The following is a 16,255-nucleotide window of genomic DNA, read 5'->3' on the forward strand; positions in this document are numbered from 1 at the left end:
AATAAATAACAAAAAGCCCTATGACAAGTTGAGAGAGAGACTGCAGAAGAAAGGAAAAGGCTTTTTTTTCCCCCTGTTTTATGAACAAGGGGCCCCTGATTTTGATTTGCACCGGGCCTCACCAATTATGTGGCTGACACTGCGTGTCAGAGGCCAGAGGTGAGGCCAGAGAGGCAAGGCCTTTTAGACTGTGGTAAGTTTAAACTATACCTTAAGAAAAATAGGAAGCCTGTGAGGGGTTTTGAGCAAGGGTTGACAGGATCAATTTGTGTTTTTAAAATGATCACTCTGGCTGTAGTGTGGAGGGCCAGTTGGGTGAGGACAGAGTAGAGGCCAGGAGCCCAGTTAGGAAGACAGGACAGTAATCCCAGTTAGAGGTAACAGGGGCCTGGATTAGGGCAGGGGCGGGAAGGATGACAGCAGGGCACAGCTGATAGCTAATCAGGAGACAGAACGATGGGACATGATGATAACTTGAATGGTAATAGCAACACGTACAGACACTTAACTGTGTACCAGGCACTGCTGTAAACACCTTGTATGGATTAACTCATTTACTTTTGATAACCTTATGATGTACATACAGTTTTTATCCCCACCTTAGGGATGAGGACACTGAGGCATGGAGAGGTAACATGCCCAAGATCCCACAGCTAATAATGGCAGGCACAGCCAGGATAGAAACTCAGTGTGAAGTTACGGTGCCAGTTGCCAAGAGAGGGAGCAGGTTTAGGGTGCAGGCAGAGGGAGAGTTTGAATTTGGGCATGTGAAATTTGAAATATGTAAGGCTATCCAGTAAAGTACAGGGAGGCATTTTGAGGGAGGGGTCTGAAACTCAGCAGAGGGATCTGGCTTGCTGTTAGAGGTGTGTAAGATCAGCAAGGGAAAGTGAGGGGAGAAGAATGCCTAGGCAAGAAGGCCTCAGAAACATCAACCTTTAAGGAGTGGGCAGAAGAAAAAGAGTGTAGTGGGAAACAGAAGTAGCAGCCAGAGACATAATTAAGGTCACATCACGTCCCTGTTCATAATTGTCCCATGGATTTCACCCAGTTTTTCACTCAGGAAAAGCCAACGTCCTTTATGATGGCCTACAAGTCCCTACTACATGAGCCCATTGCCTGACCCACTGTCCCCTCTACTCTCTCCATTCCAGAACACTGTCCTCCTCTCCATTGCTTCAATAAGAAGCACACTCCTGCCACAGGGCTTTTGTACTTGCTATTCTCTGTAATTGTGATGCTCTTCCCTCATATCCATATGGCTTGCTCCCTTACTCCCTTCAGGTCTTTATTCAAAAGTCATTTTGTGAGGCATCTGGGTGGCTCAGTGGGTTAAGCGTCTGCCTTCGGCTCAGGTCATGACCCCAGGGTCCTGGGATCAAGCCCAGCATCGGGCTTCTTGCTTGGTGGGGAGCCTGCTTCTCCCTCTCCCTCTGCCTCTGCCTGCCGCTCCCCATGCTTGTGCTCTCTCTCTCTGTCAAGTAAATAAATAAAATCTTTAAAAAAAAAAAAAGTCATTTTCTCATTGAGTTCCTACATAAAATTTCAGTGCCTTTTGGCTTCCCTACCTAAAATTTCAGCACTGTTGTCACCCCCAACCCATGTGTGTGTGTGTGTGTGTGCGTGTGTGTGTGTGTGTAGTTATATACACATGCATGTATATTCCCCTTCCTGCTGGATTTCTCTGCTTGGCTTTTCTCACTATGATCAATATATTTTACTAATTACATTGATTTATTTTGTTTCTTGTTTGCCTCCCCCACTAGAATGTCAGCTCCATGAAGGCAGGTATTTTTATATGCTTTGTTCTGTCTTTACCTCCCTGGCACTTGGACCAGGGCCTGGCAGATGCTCATCAGCTGTTGTTAACTGAAGAATTGGACATCAGACAGACGGGGTGTTCTGGAAGTCAAGGGTAGAGAGCTTGTCAAGTGGAGAGAGCAGAGGGTCAGCACCCTCTGTGATAATGCCGCTAAGAGATCAAGTGAGATAAAGGAGAGAAGTGCTTATTGCGTGTATCCCTAAGGAGGTCAGAATATCGATGAGCTCTGTTTTAAAGGTTTTGGCTCTGGTAAAACGTCTCTGGACAATACCAGGTGGCAGGAAGTAGGTGGACTTTTCACTGTATACAGTTTTATACCTTTTGAGTTTTGTACTATATATAAGTGACGACTGTCCAGATAAGTCATTATGAACCTGCACAGGTTTAAGCAAAGAAGCTATTTGGTTGTGAAGCGGCAGAGAGGGGCAGACCGGAGGGAGCGTCTTCTCCTTTTTATCTGTAAAGATCCAGGTGAGCTTGTTTAAATGCTATTGTGAAGGAGAAGGAAGAAAGGAGGGCGGGAGAGGTTGAAGATACTGAAGAAAGAAGGGTTAATTGATTGAGAAATAAAAAAGATGTGACCCAGGTGGAAAACTGACTTTAGTAAGGAGGAAGGATATTCCTTTCTTTGTAACAGGAGGAAAGGATGGGTGCAGGAGGAGGTGGCTTCAGTGTGGGAAGCTGAGATAGTTCCCCTCTAATTACTTCATTTTGTCTAAGAAGCAGGCAGGGTCATTTTCTGAGAGAGGAGAGGGAGGTAGTAGAATCAAGGATTTGAAATAGCCACTGTGGATAATGGGAGAGAGACCGGAGCAGGGAAATACAGGAGGATTGTGAGGAAGCATGACCCAGATATTTTTTCAGTAGACTTTATATTTTAGAGTAGTTTAAAGTTCCCAGTCAACTTGAGAGGAAGGTAGAGAGATTTCCCATATTCCTCCTGTCCCCACATTCATAGCCTCTCCCACTGTCAACATTCCTTACCAGAGTGGTACATTTACCATCGACAGACCTACACTGATGCATGATTATCACCCAAAGACCATAGTTTACATCAGTGTCTACTCTTGGTGGGTGTACATTCTATGGGTTTGGACAAATGTATAATGACATGCATCCACCATTATAGCATTTTCGTATCATTCAATGCCCTAAAAAAATTCTCTGTGCTCTGCCTATTCATCTCTCTCTCCCCTCCTAACCTCTGGCAATCGCTGACGTTTTTACTGTCCCTGTGGTTTTGCCTTTTCCAGAATATCCTGTAGGGTTGGAATCATATAATGTGTAGCCTTTTCAGATTGGCTTCTTTCACTTAGTAATATGCATTTGAGTTTCCTCCATGCCTTTTCATGGCTTGATAGCTCATTTCTTTTTAGCGCTGAATAAACATTTCATTGTTTGGATGTACCACAGTTTATTTATTCATTCACCTACCTCTTAGTTGCTTCCAGATTTTGGCAGTTATGAATAAAGCTGCTATAAACATCCATGTGTAGGTTTTTGTGTGGACATAGTTTTCAATTCCTTTGAGTAAATGCCAAGGAGTGTGATTGATGGATTGTATGTTAAGAGTATGTTCAGTTTTGTAAGAAACTGCCAGACTGTCTTCCAAAATGGCTGTACATTTTTGCATTCCCACCAGCAGTGAATGAGAGTTCCTTTTACTCTGCCTCCTCATCAGCTCTTGGTGTTTTCAGTGTTCTGAATTTTGGCTATTCTGATAGATGTATAGTGATATCTTGTTTTAATTTGCATTTTCCTAATGACATGTGATGTGGAGCACCTTTTCATATGTTTATTTTCCATCTGCATATCTTCTTTGGTGAGGTTTCTATAGAGATCTTTATGCCCATTTTTTAATCGGGTTTGTTTTATTGTTAATTTTTAAGAGTTCTTTGTATATTTTGGATAACATCCTTTATCAGATATGTCTTATGCAACTATTTACTCCCAGTCTTTGGCTCGTCTTTTCCTTCTCTTGACAGTGTCTTTCGAAGATCAGGTTTTTAATTTTAATGAAGTCTATTTTATCAATTCCTTCTTTCATGGATCATGCCTTCAGTGTTACATCTAAAACGTCATTATTGCCATACCCAAGCTCATCTAGATTTTTATCCTATGTTATCCTCTAGGAGTGCTATAGTTTTGCATTTTACATTTAGGTCTGTGATCCATTTTCAGTTCATTTTTGTGAAGTGTACAAGGTCTGTGTCTAGATTCATTCACTTGCATGTGGATGTCCAGTTGTTCTAGTACCATTTGTTGAAAAGACTATCTTTTTGTCCCATTTGCTCTTTTGTCAAAGGTTAGTTAACTATATTTACGTGGATCTACTTCTGGGGTCTCTATTCTGCTCTATTGATCTGTTTGTCTATCTTTCATCAGTACCACACTGTCTTGATTACTGTAGCTTTATTTTTTTTTCAAATCTTTTTTGTTTTTTATTTTTATTTTTTTAAAGATTTTATTTATTTATCTGAGAGAGAATGAGAGAGAGAGAGCACATGAGAGGGGGGAGGGTCAGAGGGCAAAGCAGACTCCCTGCCGAGCAGGGAGCCTGATGCAGGACTCGATCCAGGGACTCCAGGATCATGACCTGAGCCGAAGGCAGTCGCCCAACCAACTGAGCTACCCAGGCACCCTCTTTTTTGTTTTTTAAAGATTTTATTTATTTGAGAGAGAAAGAGAGAGTGCATGCATGAGCAGGGGGAGGGGCAGAGGGAGAGCGAGAAACAGACTCCCCGCTGAGTAGGAAGCCCAACGTGGGGCTCAACCCCAGGACCCTGGGAGCTGAAGGCAGTCGCTTAACCAGCTGAGCCACCCAGGCGCCCCTGATTACCATAGCTTTACAGTAAGTCTTGAAGTTAGGTAGCGTCAGTCTTCCAGCTTTGTTGTTTTCATTCGATATTGTGTTGGCTATTCTGTGACTCAGATATTTTGGACAGTGTGAATTTTTTGTGGCACCAATCCAATGGGTGATTTTTCTCCAGCCATGTCCAATGGTCCAGTGTTACGTGGTTGGATTGAGCCAGGGTTGGGATTTGCACATGGGGGTGATGGAAAGGCAGCGGGGCAAGGGAGGATATCTGTAGGAGAATGGCTGAAGTGAGGAATGCTAGAATATAAGCCAGATAGGGGAAGAGGGGTGAAGTTAAGAATAGGTGAAAAGTAGGATCAAGGGATTTTGAGGGCAAAGAACATGTATAATGAATGAGAGCTGGATGATTACATTTGTGGTCACATTGTGTGATGTATGAGTTTCATATTCCAGATGTGGAGCAATTGCAAGTGTTGACAAGGTCTGGTTGATGACCATGAGAATTGATAGCTGAAAGGGGAGTGGGCAGAGCAGCCTCTGAAGATGAGAAGGTCAAAGAGCTAAGAGGCCAGGATGTTGGGCCTCTGCATCAATACTGATGTCATGTGGGATGTTGGCAGGACGTGGGATGGAGAGAAATCTGTGAGCCAGTTCTTTAATGAGTGAAAGGGTTATGTTGGGGAGTTGAGTAGCTGACAGTGAAGAGGAGTGGGAAGAGGCATGGCTAGATGATACGAAGCTCAAGGGAGTAAGAGATCTTACACAGGGGTAGAGGAGAGATGATCTCAAAGTCTCACTGGAGAGTGAGGGGAATGTCTACCCCCAGCGCAGCCCTGAGTTACAAGGGGCTGGTAGAATGCACAACTTCTGCCTGACAGGGCTGTAGCACAGTGCTTCTTAGACTTTCTGTGGCTAAGAACCAGATTGGTTGGTTTGTTTAACTTTCCAATCCGTAATGGACCAATCATTTGGCAAAATCAAAAATGAATTGCTAGAAAAATGGTTGAACAAAAAAAGCTATACAAAGTACAAGCCCCAATTTTTTTTATTGTTAGATTCAACAATAGACATAAAATTACTCAGCCAAATTGCCATACAAGTTTTTGGATGCTTACTCTGACTTTTTGTACTTAACTCAGCATTAGTCTGTGGACCACAGTGAGTGGCACTCGTACAGGGAAAATGGCTTTCTCCTAGGAGAAGCTGCCATCAGTTAAGCCAGGAAGGTGAAGAAGGAGTTTGTTGAAGGGGATGTGAATTAGAGAGGTTTGTTTACCAAGGAATGGGGTTGCTGGGGGTACAAGAGAAAAGTTAGGAATGTCGATGACCAGTGGATGTTTGGGGGTAGAAAACACACATAGCTATATGGGATGAAAGTTCAGGAAAGAGGAACGACTGGAGGGGTTCCTTCTTGAGCAGTGTCCAAGGCTAACGAGTGTAAGACAGAAAGTATATAGTCCGAGGAAGTGAGTTAATGCTACAAGGTCTGGGGAATATATTTACAGAAAGCTTAGGGGTGCCTGGGTGGCTCAGTCGGTTAAGCAGCTGCCTTCTACTCAGGTCATGATCCCAGGGTCCTGGGACCGAGTCCTGCATCGGGCTCCCTGCTCAGTGGGGAGCTTGCTTCTTCCTCTCCCTCTGCCTCTCGCCCCCTGCTCATGCTCGCTCTCTCTTTCTCTCTCTCTCTCTCTCGTGCTGTCTCTCAAATGAATAAATAAAATCTTAAAAAAAAAGTTTAGGCAGGTGAAGGGTGAGGTGTGCTTCTCTGTGCTCACTGTGCTAAGCACTTTATATACATTCTCTGAGCCCTTAAAAAAAAAACCTACCAAGTTGATGGTGATATCCCCAATTTATATTGATATGCAACAGGTTTTACAGGCATAGGATTAGCAGTTGGGACGGTGGTGGGGTCCTGATCCCAGGAAGTCAGTTTGTGAACATGATCTCAGACAAAACAGTTAATAGAGTTCTGCCCTATTTTTATGCTCCCTGCTGTGTGTGGCTGAACAAGTAATTTAGGAGTTTGATCTTAGCCAGAAGTTATTAGGAGGGCTGCTGATGACTTCTTTGGTGAGGAAGGGTTTAATTTTGTAAGATTGCCACCTCACATACATGCAAACTCAAATTTTCAAAATGAAATCTTTTTTAGACATTACAGTATGAAATAAATAACACATGTTCATTGTAGAGAATTAGAAAATGCAAATAAGGAAGAGAAAAATGATTACCTGTGATCCTTTGCTCAGAACCACTGTTGATTATAAAATACTCTTTTCAGTCCTTTTCATTTAGTCAAGTAAAATAGCTCAATAAAGTTTAAATTTTTGATTATATGTTGAAGTAAGAATATTTTGCACATATTGGTTAAAATAAATATTAAAATTAATTTCACCTGTTTCTTTTTACCTTTTTAATATGGCTATTAGAACATTTAAATTTACATATTTGGCTCACATTATATTTCTGTTGGACAGCACTGTTCTAGAATCTCTTCTAGCTTTGACCATTCTGTGTCTTTTTTTAAAAAAAATAAATATTTATTTATTTTAGAGAGAGAGTGTGTGTGAGCAAGGGGAGGGACAGAGGGAGAGGAAGAGAATCTCAAGCAGACTCCCTGCTGAGCATGGAGCCCGATACAGGGCTCGATCTCAGGACCCTGAGATCATGACCTGAGCTGAAATTAAGAGTCAGATGCTTAACCGACTGAGCCACCCAGGCTCCCCTTGACCATTCTGAGTCTTAATGAAGCATTGCTGTCTACATTTTAAGCTCTGTTATAATTGTTTTAGATCAGTGTGGTTCAGTATAACTTTTTGTATTAATGAATATGTTTGATGATATGCCCAATACGGTAACTTTTAGCCACATGTGGCTCCTGAGCTTTTGAAATATAGCTAGTGTGATGCAGGGAATGCATTTAAATTTTATTTAACTTGAATTAATTTAAATGTAAATAGCGATGTCTACTGGACAGCACAGTTCTAGACCTTATGAAAAATAAAATTTCTATAAACCCTGACTGATTTTTCTCTTTTCTAGTTGCGTTGGTGTTGAAGAGGAAAAGGCCGCTGACATTGACCTCTACCACTGCCCCAACTGTGAAGTCTTACATGGGCCCTCCATTAGTAAGTAGATCTTGGGGTTTCCAAGAGGAGATGGTCCAGAGGTGAGACAAAGCAAAGGAAGCTTGGAAGGGAGATTGCCTTTGCCTGAATGCTTGGGAAGTAGCAAAAGCCTGTGTAGGCCCTGCAGGCTATAGCAGCTATCCCACTGAGAGGGCAGAAGTGCAGAGCTTTATCTCCCTCAGGACGTCCCCAGAGGAAGCCTCACCAGGAACTTGCCCTGAGTTTGTCAGGGCCTCGTTGACTCCAGGTGCTCCAAGAGGTTGTTAGATTGGAAGAGAAGCAGGATCTGCTGAAGCCTTTGCTCTTGGAACCATAGCTCATGGCCATTCGGACTCACAGTCTCATGTCTTTTTCTGGCTTAGTGAAAAAACGCCGTGTATCTTCAAAAGGGCATGACACACACAAGGGGAAGCCAGTGAAGACTGGAAGCTCTACATTCATTCGAGAGCTCCGGAGTAGGACCTTTGACAGGTAAGGGTTGGTGAATGCCAGGGCTCTGGGAGGCTAGGATCCATCTCTTCCCAACTTTCCCACTAGCTGTCCTATTAGGTGCCTCCCCCATTTGGGAATATCTGCAGGGTTCTGTGTGTTCCCTTTGGGGAGGGATCTTCTGTTTTAGTCATTTTCTTTTTTAAGATTTTATTTATTTATTTGAGAGAGATCAGAGAGAGCACAACCAGGGGGAATGGCAGAGGGAGAGGGAGAAGGTGACTCCCTGCTGAGCAGGCAGCCCAATGTGGGGCTCGATCCCAGGACCCTGGGATCATGACCTGAGCCGAAGGCAGACACTTAACTGACTGAGCCACCCAGGCGCCCCTGTTTTAGTCATTTTCTAAGAAACCTTGTTAGAGTTTCATTTAACATGCAGAGTATGTTAATGTCTGCTTGTAAAAACTTTTGGTAGATTGGGAATCAGTTTTCGCCTGTCAGGAGAGGATAGTTACATGCGCCTAAGGAATGCTTCAATTAGGAGTCTAAAAATCAGAAAGTTTAATTCTCTCATTGTAGAGAAAAGGAAACTTTAAAAATAAAAAAAATGTTTGGTCAAGTATTTCTTTTAAATCAAAAAATATTTTCCCCTTTTAATCTGTTTTTTTTTTTATTTTAAATTTTTATTTCAAAATTAAACTCTGTGCCCAAGATGAGGCTCGAACTCATGACCCAGAGATCAAGAGTCTCATGCTCTACTGACTGAGCCAGCCAGGTGGCTTTTTTTTCCCTTTTAAAAATATCAAAATGGGCTTATTAAAAATAAATTACTTGAATAAAAATGAGTTAGAAAAAGTAATGAATAAAGCACTCTTTTTGCTTAGTTTTTAATTCATGCAGCCATTTTCAGTTTTCCTATAATTGAAATGTTATTTAGAAAATATGTGTTTCTTCAACTTAATATTCTTTGATTTGTTTATTCAGAGGCAGTGAGTCTCCTTTCTCCTCCCTCAGATCTCTTCAGTCAACCAATGTCTTGTGCATTCTTTAAGAAATAGTTTTGTTTATATAAGTGTGTGTGTGTGTGTATCCTGCTTTTTCTAAAAAAGCATAAATACACTCTGTATTCTGCATCTTGCTTTTTAACTTAAATTATGTATCTTGGAGATTAATCCATAATAGCATATACAAATGTTTTTCATTCTTTTTCATGGGCATTTAGTATTCCATTGTATGCGTATATAACTTATTTAACCAATCCCATATTGAACATTTAAATTGATTCTAGTATTTTGCTGTTAGAAAAAAGTGCTGCAGTGAATGTCTTTGTACTTAAGTTTTTGCATATGTGGATAAGTATATGTGTAGATTTACTACCTAAAAGTGAAACTGCTAGACCAAAGAATATGTGCTTTAAAAATGTTTATAAATGTTGCTAAATTGTTTGCAAAGTGACGATCCATTTCATACTACCACTAGACACTGAATGAGGGTGGCTCTTTCCCTATATCCTGGCCAAAACACTCTTTACTATCAAACTTTTTTTTTGCCTTTCTGATAAGATAAAAGTGAAATGTTTTCCCTTGCATTTAATTATGAAGAAGGCACATATATTTTTGTGCCTTTATAAGTTGTCTTTATTTCTTTTTCTGTTTGCTGCCTGCTTATGTCATTTGACAATTTTTCTATTGGGTTACTGCCTATTTTTTAACTGATTTATAATAGCTTTTCTGGAAGAAAATTTTATTTAAGCATGTATTTATTGTTGAAGTATAATTAACATACAGTGTTATGTTAGTTTCAACTATACAGTATAATTGAGCAATTCTATGCATTACTCAGTGATCATCATGACCCACATGAGTGAAATCCTATAGTATTTGTCTTTCTCTGACTTACTTCACTTAGTTATATCCTCTAGGACCATCCATGTTGCAAATGGCAAGAGCTCATTCTTTTTTATGGCTGAGTAATATTCTGGTGTGTGTGTGTGTGTGTGTGTGTGTGTGTGTGTGTGTGTGTGTACACACCCACATCTTCTTTATACATTCATCTATGAATGGACATTTGGGTTGCTTCTATATATTAGCTATTGTAAATAATGCTACAGTAAACAATGAGGTTATCACCTTACACCTGTCAGAATGGCTAGAATAAAAAAGATAAGAAATAACAAGTGTTGGAGAGGATGTGGAGAAAAAGGAACCCTTGTGCACTGTTGGTGGGAATAAAACTGGTGCAGCCACTGTGGAAACAGTATGGAGGGTCCTCAAAAAATTAAAGATAAAAATATCATATGAACTAGTAATTCTACTACTGGGTATTTACCCAAAGAAGATGAAAACACTAATTCAAAAAGATATATGCACCCCTAAGTTTCTTTGTAGGAAATTTTAATTTTTATATAGTTAAATTTATTTATTGCTATTTTTAATTACTACTGGGCCTTTGTCTCTCCCATGTTTTTTCTACTACTCTATGACTTCATGTTTTTCAATTTAATCTTAGATCCATCTAGAATTATGTAAAAGAGTGAGATAAACATTGAGCTTAATATTTTTCCAGATGTTTGTTCTAACACAACTTGGCCAAATAGTCTATTTCTAGCATGATTTAAAAAAAAAAAAAAACTGTTTTCTAGTTAACTAAGTATATGTGTTGAGAAAATGGTTGTAAAAATTGTTTTTTTAATCAGTCTTGTCTTTTTCTTCTTTTTAAAATTTATTTTAATTCTAGTATAATTAACATACAGTGTTATATTAGTTTAAGGTGTACAATCTAGTGATTCAACAATTCTATACATTACTCAGTGCTCATCATGATAAGTGTGCTCTTTAATTCTCGTCACCTATTTCGCCCATCCCCTCCACCCACCTCCCCTCTGGTAACCATCAATTCGTTCTCTATAGTTAAGAGTCTGTTTTTTTGGTTTGTCTCTTTATTTTTCCTTTGTTTGTTTTGTTTCTTAAATGCTACATTTGAGTGAAATCATATGGTATTTGTCTTTCTCTGACTGATTCATTTAGCTTAGCAATATACTCTGTAGCTCCATCCATGTCGTTGCAAATGGCAAGATTTCATTCCTTCTTATGGCTGAATAATATCCATTGTGTGTGTATATATATACACATATATACCACATCTTCTTTATCCATTTATCTATTGATGGACACTTCGGCTGCTTCCATAATTTGGCTATTGTAAATAATACTGCAATAAACATAGGGGTGCAGATATCCTTTCGAATTAGTGTTTTCGTATTTTTGGGGTGAATACCCAGTTGTGTGATTATCAGATCATATGGCAGTTCCATTTTTATTTTTATTTATTTTTATTTATTTTTAAATATTTATTTGAGAGAGAGAATGAGAGAGAGAGAGCACATGAGAGGGGGGAGGGTCAGAGGGAGAAGCAGACTCCCTGCTGAGCAGGGAGCCCGATGCGGGACTCGATCCTGGGACTCCAGGATCATGACCTGAGCCGAAGGCAGTCGCCCAACCAACTGGGCCACCCAGGCGCCCTTTATTTTTAGTTTTTTGAGGCATTTCCATACTGTTTTCCATAGTGGCTGCACCAGTTTGCATTCACACCAACAGTGCATGAGGGTTCCTGTTTGTCTACATCCTCGCCAACACTTTTTTCTTGTTTTTGATTTTAGCCCTTCTGACAGGTGATATCTCAGTGTAGTTTGGATTTGCATTTTCCTGATGATCAGTGATGTTGAACATCTTTTCGTGTGTCTGTTGGGCATCTGTATGTCTTCTTTGAAGAAATATATGTTTGTGTCTTCTGCCCATTTTTTAATTGGATTACTTGTGGTTTTTTGTGTTGAGTTGTGTAAGTTCTTTATATATTTTGGATACTAACCCTTTATTGGATATGTCATTCAAAAATCAGTCTTTTCTCTTTATTTGCCAATGTTTTAAATGGGTGATGCTGCTCTGGGTTAGAGGAAATTAGCTAAATTTGCAGATACATCTTTTCTTTCTGAGCAGGCTGTTGGCTGATTTCTTCTTTTGCCATGCAGCGAAGAGTACCCTATTGACAAGATATCCTAGGTTTAGCTCCCCACCTCTGCCAGTGACCAGGCTTCTTGCCTCGGACAGGTCATTTCTTTCCTGGCACATGAGGTGTGTGCCATTAGTTGCCGGCCCACATTAAGGTCCACTAAGGAAGGCCCCACCCCTTGGGTGAATGACGGCATCAAGTGAGGCCTTCAGTGGCAGAGCCTCTGGGGCTCAGGCTTTCTCTCACGTGGCCCACAGCTCAGATGAAGTGATTCTGAAGCCCACTGGAAGTCAGCTGACTGTGGAATTCCTGGAAGAGAATAGCTTCAGTGTGCCCATTCTAGTCTTGAAGAAGGATGGACTGGGGATGACGCTGCCCTCACCATCATTCACTGTGCGGGACGTGGAACACTATGTTGGTAAGCACCATGTACCCTCTTAACTGTGACATTGTTTACTCCCATCAAGTCTCGTGACCCTTCCCCTCCAGTCTACCTTTGCATTTCTTTTCTAGCCATCTTGGGAATCTGAGGTAAAGTGATTTACCCAGAGTCATTCTTTGGCAAAACTAGAACCCAAATCCTGCTTTTCTTTTCCTTTTCCTCCTAGTAGGCCACAACCCCCCAGGCTGAGCCCCATTTTTTCTTTTACTTGGGGAATTCCAGGGATCATGGTGGTCTCTCTTCTATTGAGATGAGAAAGCCTTTGACTTTTGCCCTCATGTGCCAGTTGTCTCCCGGGCATGAGTGTTTGGGGATAGCAAGAGAAGTGAGGAAATGGCCCAGGCACGTGGATTGTACTGTGAGTGAGGCTGTATGTCAGGCTGTTCTGTTGCTCTAGCAGGCCTGGATCCAGCACATAGATCTAAGGAGAGTGAGAGGGATTTCTACCCCTACCTCCTAAACATGTGCACACAAATACAGTGTCTGAGGTGAGAAGTTTTGAGTGTCAGTCCATTCTAGGGACAGGTGAGGAGGGGAGGGAGGCTTCCCTGTTCCAAGACCACTTGGTGCAGAACCCATCTTTTTATTCCAGGTTCTGATAAAGAGATTGATGTGATTGATGTGACCCGCCAGGCCGACTGCAAGATGAAGCTCGGTGATTTTGTGAAATATTATTACAGTGGGAAGAGGGAGAAAGTCCTCAATGTCATTAGTTTGGAATTCTCTGATACCAGGTAGGAAGGGCAGGGGTAAGTAAAAAGCTAACAAAGTCCCTGGAACTTGTGATATACTGAGTATAAGTGTTTCTTTCCCTTCCTCTTGGTAGTTTCTTCCTTTGGGATGATGAGTTGGTTTATACTTTCTAGGGTAGATGATCACATTATAACAACCAAATTGTGTTTCTCTTCTACAGTTTCTAGCATTGGATAGAGTATATAGTAGCTATTTTAATTAATTTTTGTCTCCTTCAAGAGCTAGGGCAGCTTTCTTAGACCTTTTTTTTTGGTATTTAGACTGTGGTATGCTCATTGTTTAACTCCCAGGATAGGTCCCTGGAAATAGATTTACTGAATTAACCCCAAGTAGTTTCTCTAAGGATAAGGTTTCTTAGATTTAAAAGAAAAAAAAAGCTGATAACCTTTAAATTATTCTCTGTGGACTCATGGACTCGATAGATACATGTAGTCTTCTCTGTGCTCAGAACTGTGGGAGATCCCCAAAAATTATAACATATCTGTACTTAGAAAGCTTACTGTCTGATTATTTTTTTAACTTTTAATTTTGACATAATTATAGATTTACAGGAAGTTGCAAAAAATACACAGGGAGGTCCTGTGTATTTTTCAGCCAGTTTCCATCAATGGCAGCATCTTACATAACTATAGTGCAATATTAAAACCCTTGCTGTTGGTTTTAACATACAAAGTTAACAACCTGAGGATTTAAAAAAAACTGTTTGTACCTCACTTCATCTTGAAAGACTATTTGAAGTAGCTTACAGAGATACAGAGGGAAAAAATAGACAAAATTAGAACAAAAGGAAAATAAAGGTGGGGAAATAGGACACATCTGGTGGGTGATCTGCACACAAAATGCATGTATGAGTGTCTGGATAGTTGGTAGAGAAGGACTGTAGAGTTTTCACTGAATTTCCTGAAGGTCAGGACAAGGAAGGGAGTGCAATATTATAAGGTTTGTGGTTTTACATAAGATAAAAACAACCAGATATTTGGGAGAAGTACTTCTTTACCTGAAACTGAGCCCTTGAGAGGTTTCTCTAATGATTCCTCATAAAGACAGTATGGGATGGGGACAGTACAGTAACTGTTATTGACCAAGTACCAAGTGAGTGGATCCGGGTTGGGAGAGTTATGAGCATTTAGTGGAGGAAATGATCTCCTTTAACTGGGGAATTCTGTGGAGCTGGGACTTGGGACTTCTAGAGCTGAGTGGAATGAGGATGCTGACCAGACTTACTGAAATAAGTGTTTTGTCTTATTTGACTCTCACTGGGATGGGGAACATTTTATTCAGGCTTTAACCTTTAATTCCCAGTCAGCTGACATCTGCTTTCCACCCCTTCCTTGCTAGGCTTTCTAACCTTGTGGAGACTCCCAAGATTGTTCGGAAGCTCTCATGGGTGGAGAACTTGTGGCCAGAGGAGTGTATATTTGAGAGGCCCAATGTGCAGAAGTATTGCCTCATGAGCGTGCGGGATAGCTATACAGACTTCCACATTGACTTTGGTGGCACCTCGGTCTGGTATCATGTGCTCAAGGTAGGAATGAATGTGACTTCTAGAGGCAGCCTGGCCTTGGGCCTCCCTCTCTGTTTCAGGTGGCAGCAAAAAATAGGCTGCTGAGGTCTACCCACCTCCCAGATTCTGTTTGGGTGACATTTCCATATAACTACTCTTTTGTGGTTGGGCACTTAGTGGATATGCCATATAACTGTCTACAGTTTTGATGCTTAACATTTTTTTTTAATAACCTAAGGTTTTCTCTGACTGTTTATCTTAATTGAACCAATCTATACTCCTATGACTATGTATGGAAATGTCCATATTTACTGTAGAAATTCTTGGTAACATGAGAAACTTCGCCTCCCCCTTACCATCTTTATTGAGGTATAATTTATACACCATAAAATTAGTCTATTCCAAGTGTATAGTTTGATGAGTTTTGACAGTTATATGTAGTCACATAACTGCCACTACCATCAAAATAGAGCATAGGGGCACCTGGGTGGCTCAGTCTGTTGAGCGGCTGCCTTCAGCTCGGGGTATGGTCCTGGCATCCTGGGATCGAGTCCGACATCGGGCTGCTGCTCGGTGGGAGTCTGCTTCTGCCTCCTACTCTCCCTCTGTTCTGTCTGTCTCTCAAATAAATAAGTAAAGTCTTATTTAAAAAAAAAGATAACAGCATATATGACAAGTTTTTTTTTAATGTCAACCTTCCTATGGGTAGTTTCCCTTTTAGTGGTTGTTAAAATTTTGTAATTAGCATATTGATTGTCAATGACTATGAAGGACTTTTGAGGTCTGGAAAACAAATTTCTTAAGTATTTTTGATTCTTTTCCACCATCACACTATTTAATTTTCTTATCAGAAATGCCAAGGAAAGAGCAGAAAACTTGGATATGGCTCTTGTCCAAATGATCACGAATCTTAAACTAGTTGTTTCCATTGGTTTAACATGAAATTGGAGAATGTAAATCACTATTATGCAAATGTTAGACTTAACTTTTTTATTTTATTTTACTTATTTGAGAGAGAGAGAGCACAAGTGGGAGGGGCAGAGGGAGAGGGAGAGAGAATCTCAAGCAGACTTCTGCACTGAGCACGGAGCCCGATGTGGGGCTCGATCTCATGACCATGAGATCACCACCTGAGCCAAAACCAAGAGTCGGATGCTTAATTGACTGTGCCACCCAGATGCCCCTAACTTTTTTATTTTAAAATAATTCCTTTTTTGGGCGCCTGGGTGGCTCAGTTGGTTAAGCAACTGCCTTCGGCTCAGGTCATGATCCTGGAGTCCCTGGATCGAGTCCCGCATCGGGCTCCCTGCTCGGCAGGGAGTCTGCTTCTCCCTCTGACCCTCCCCTCTCTCAT

At 40.9% G+C, this 16,255-nt stretch overlaps 1 protein-coding gene across 4 annotated transcripts in view; it reads left to right on the forward strand.

Annotated features, from left to right (window-relative positions):
- Positions 1-16,255, forward strand: part of PHF8 (PHD finger protein 8) — a 91,516-nt gene that overhangs the window by 13,492 nt on the left and 61,769 nt on the right. For all 4 annotated transcript variants that reach the window (XM_032398187.1, XM_032398186.1, XM_032398188.1 and 1 more), the window contains 5 exons: positions 7,680-7,765; positions 8,128-8,236; positions 12,460-12,620; positions 13,237-13,378; positions 14,736-14,922. In XM_032398187.1, the coding sequence (XP_032254078.1) occupies positions 7,680-7,765; positions 8,128-8,236; positions 12,460-12,620; positions 13,237-13,378; positions 14,736-14,922 (685 nt within the window). The remainder of the gene's footprint in view (positions 1-7,679; positions 7,766-8,127; positions 8,237-12,459; positions 12,621-13,236; positions 13,379-14,735; positions 14,923-16,255) is intronic.

Source organism: Phoca vitulina, unplaced genomic scaffold (assembly GCF_004348235.1).
Source record: "Phoca vitulina isolate PV1807 unplaced genomic scaffold, GSC_HSeal_1.0 scaffold111, whole genome shotgun sequence".
Classification (NCBI taxonomy): Eukaryota; Metazoa; Chordata; class Mammalia; order Carnivora; family Phocidae; genus Phoca; species Phoca vitulina.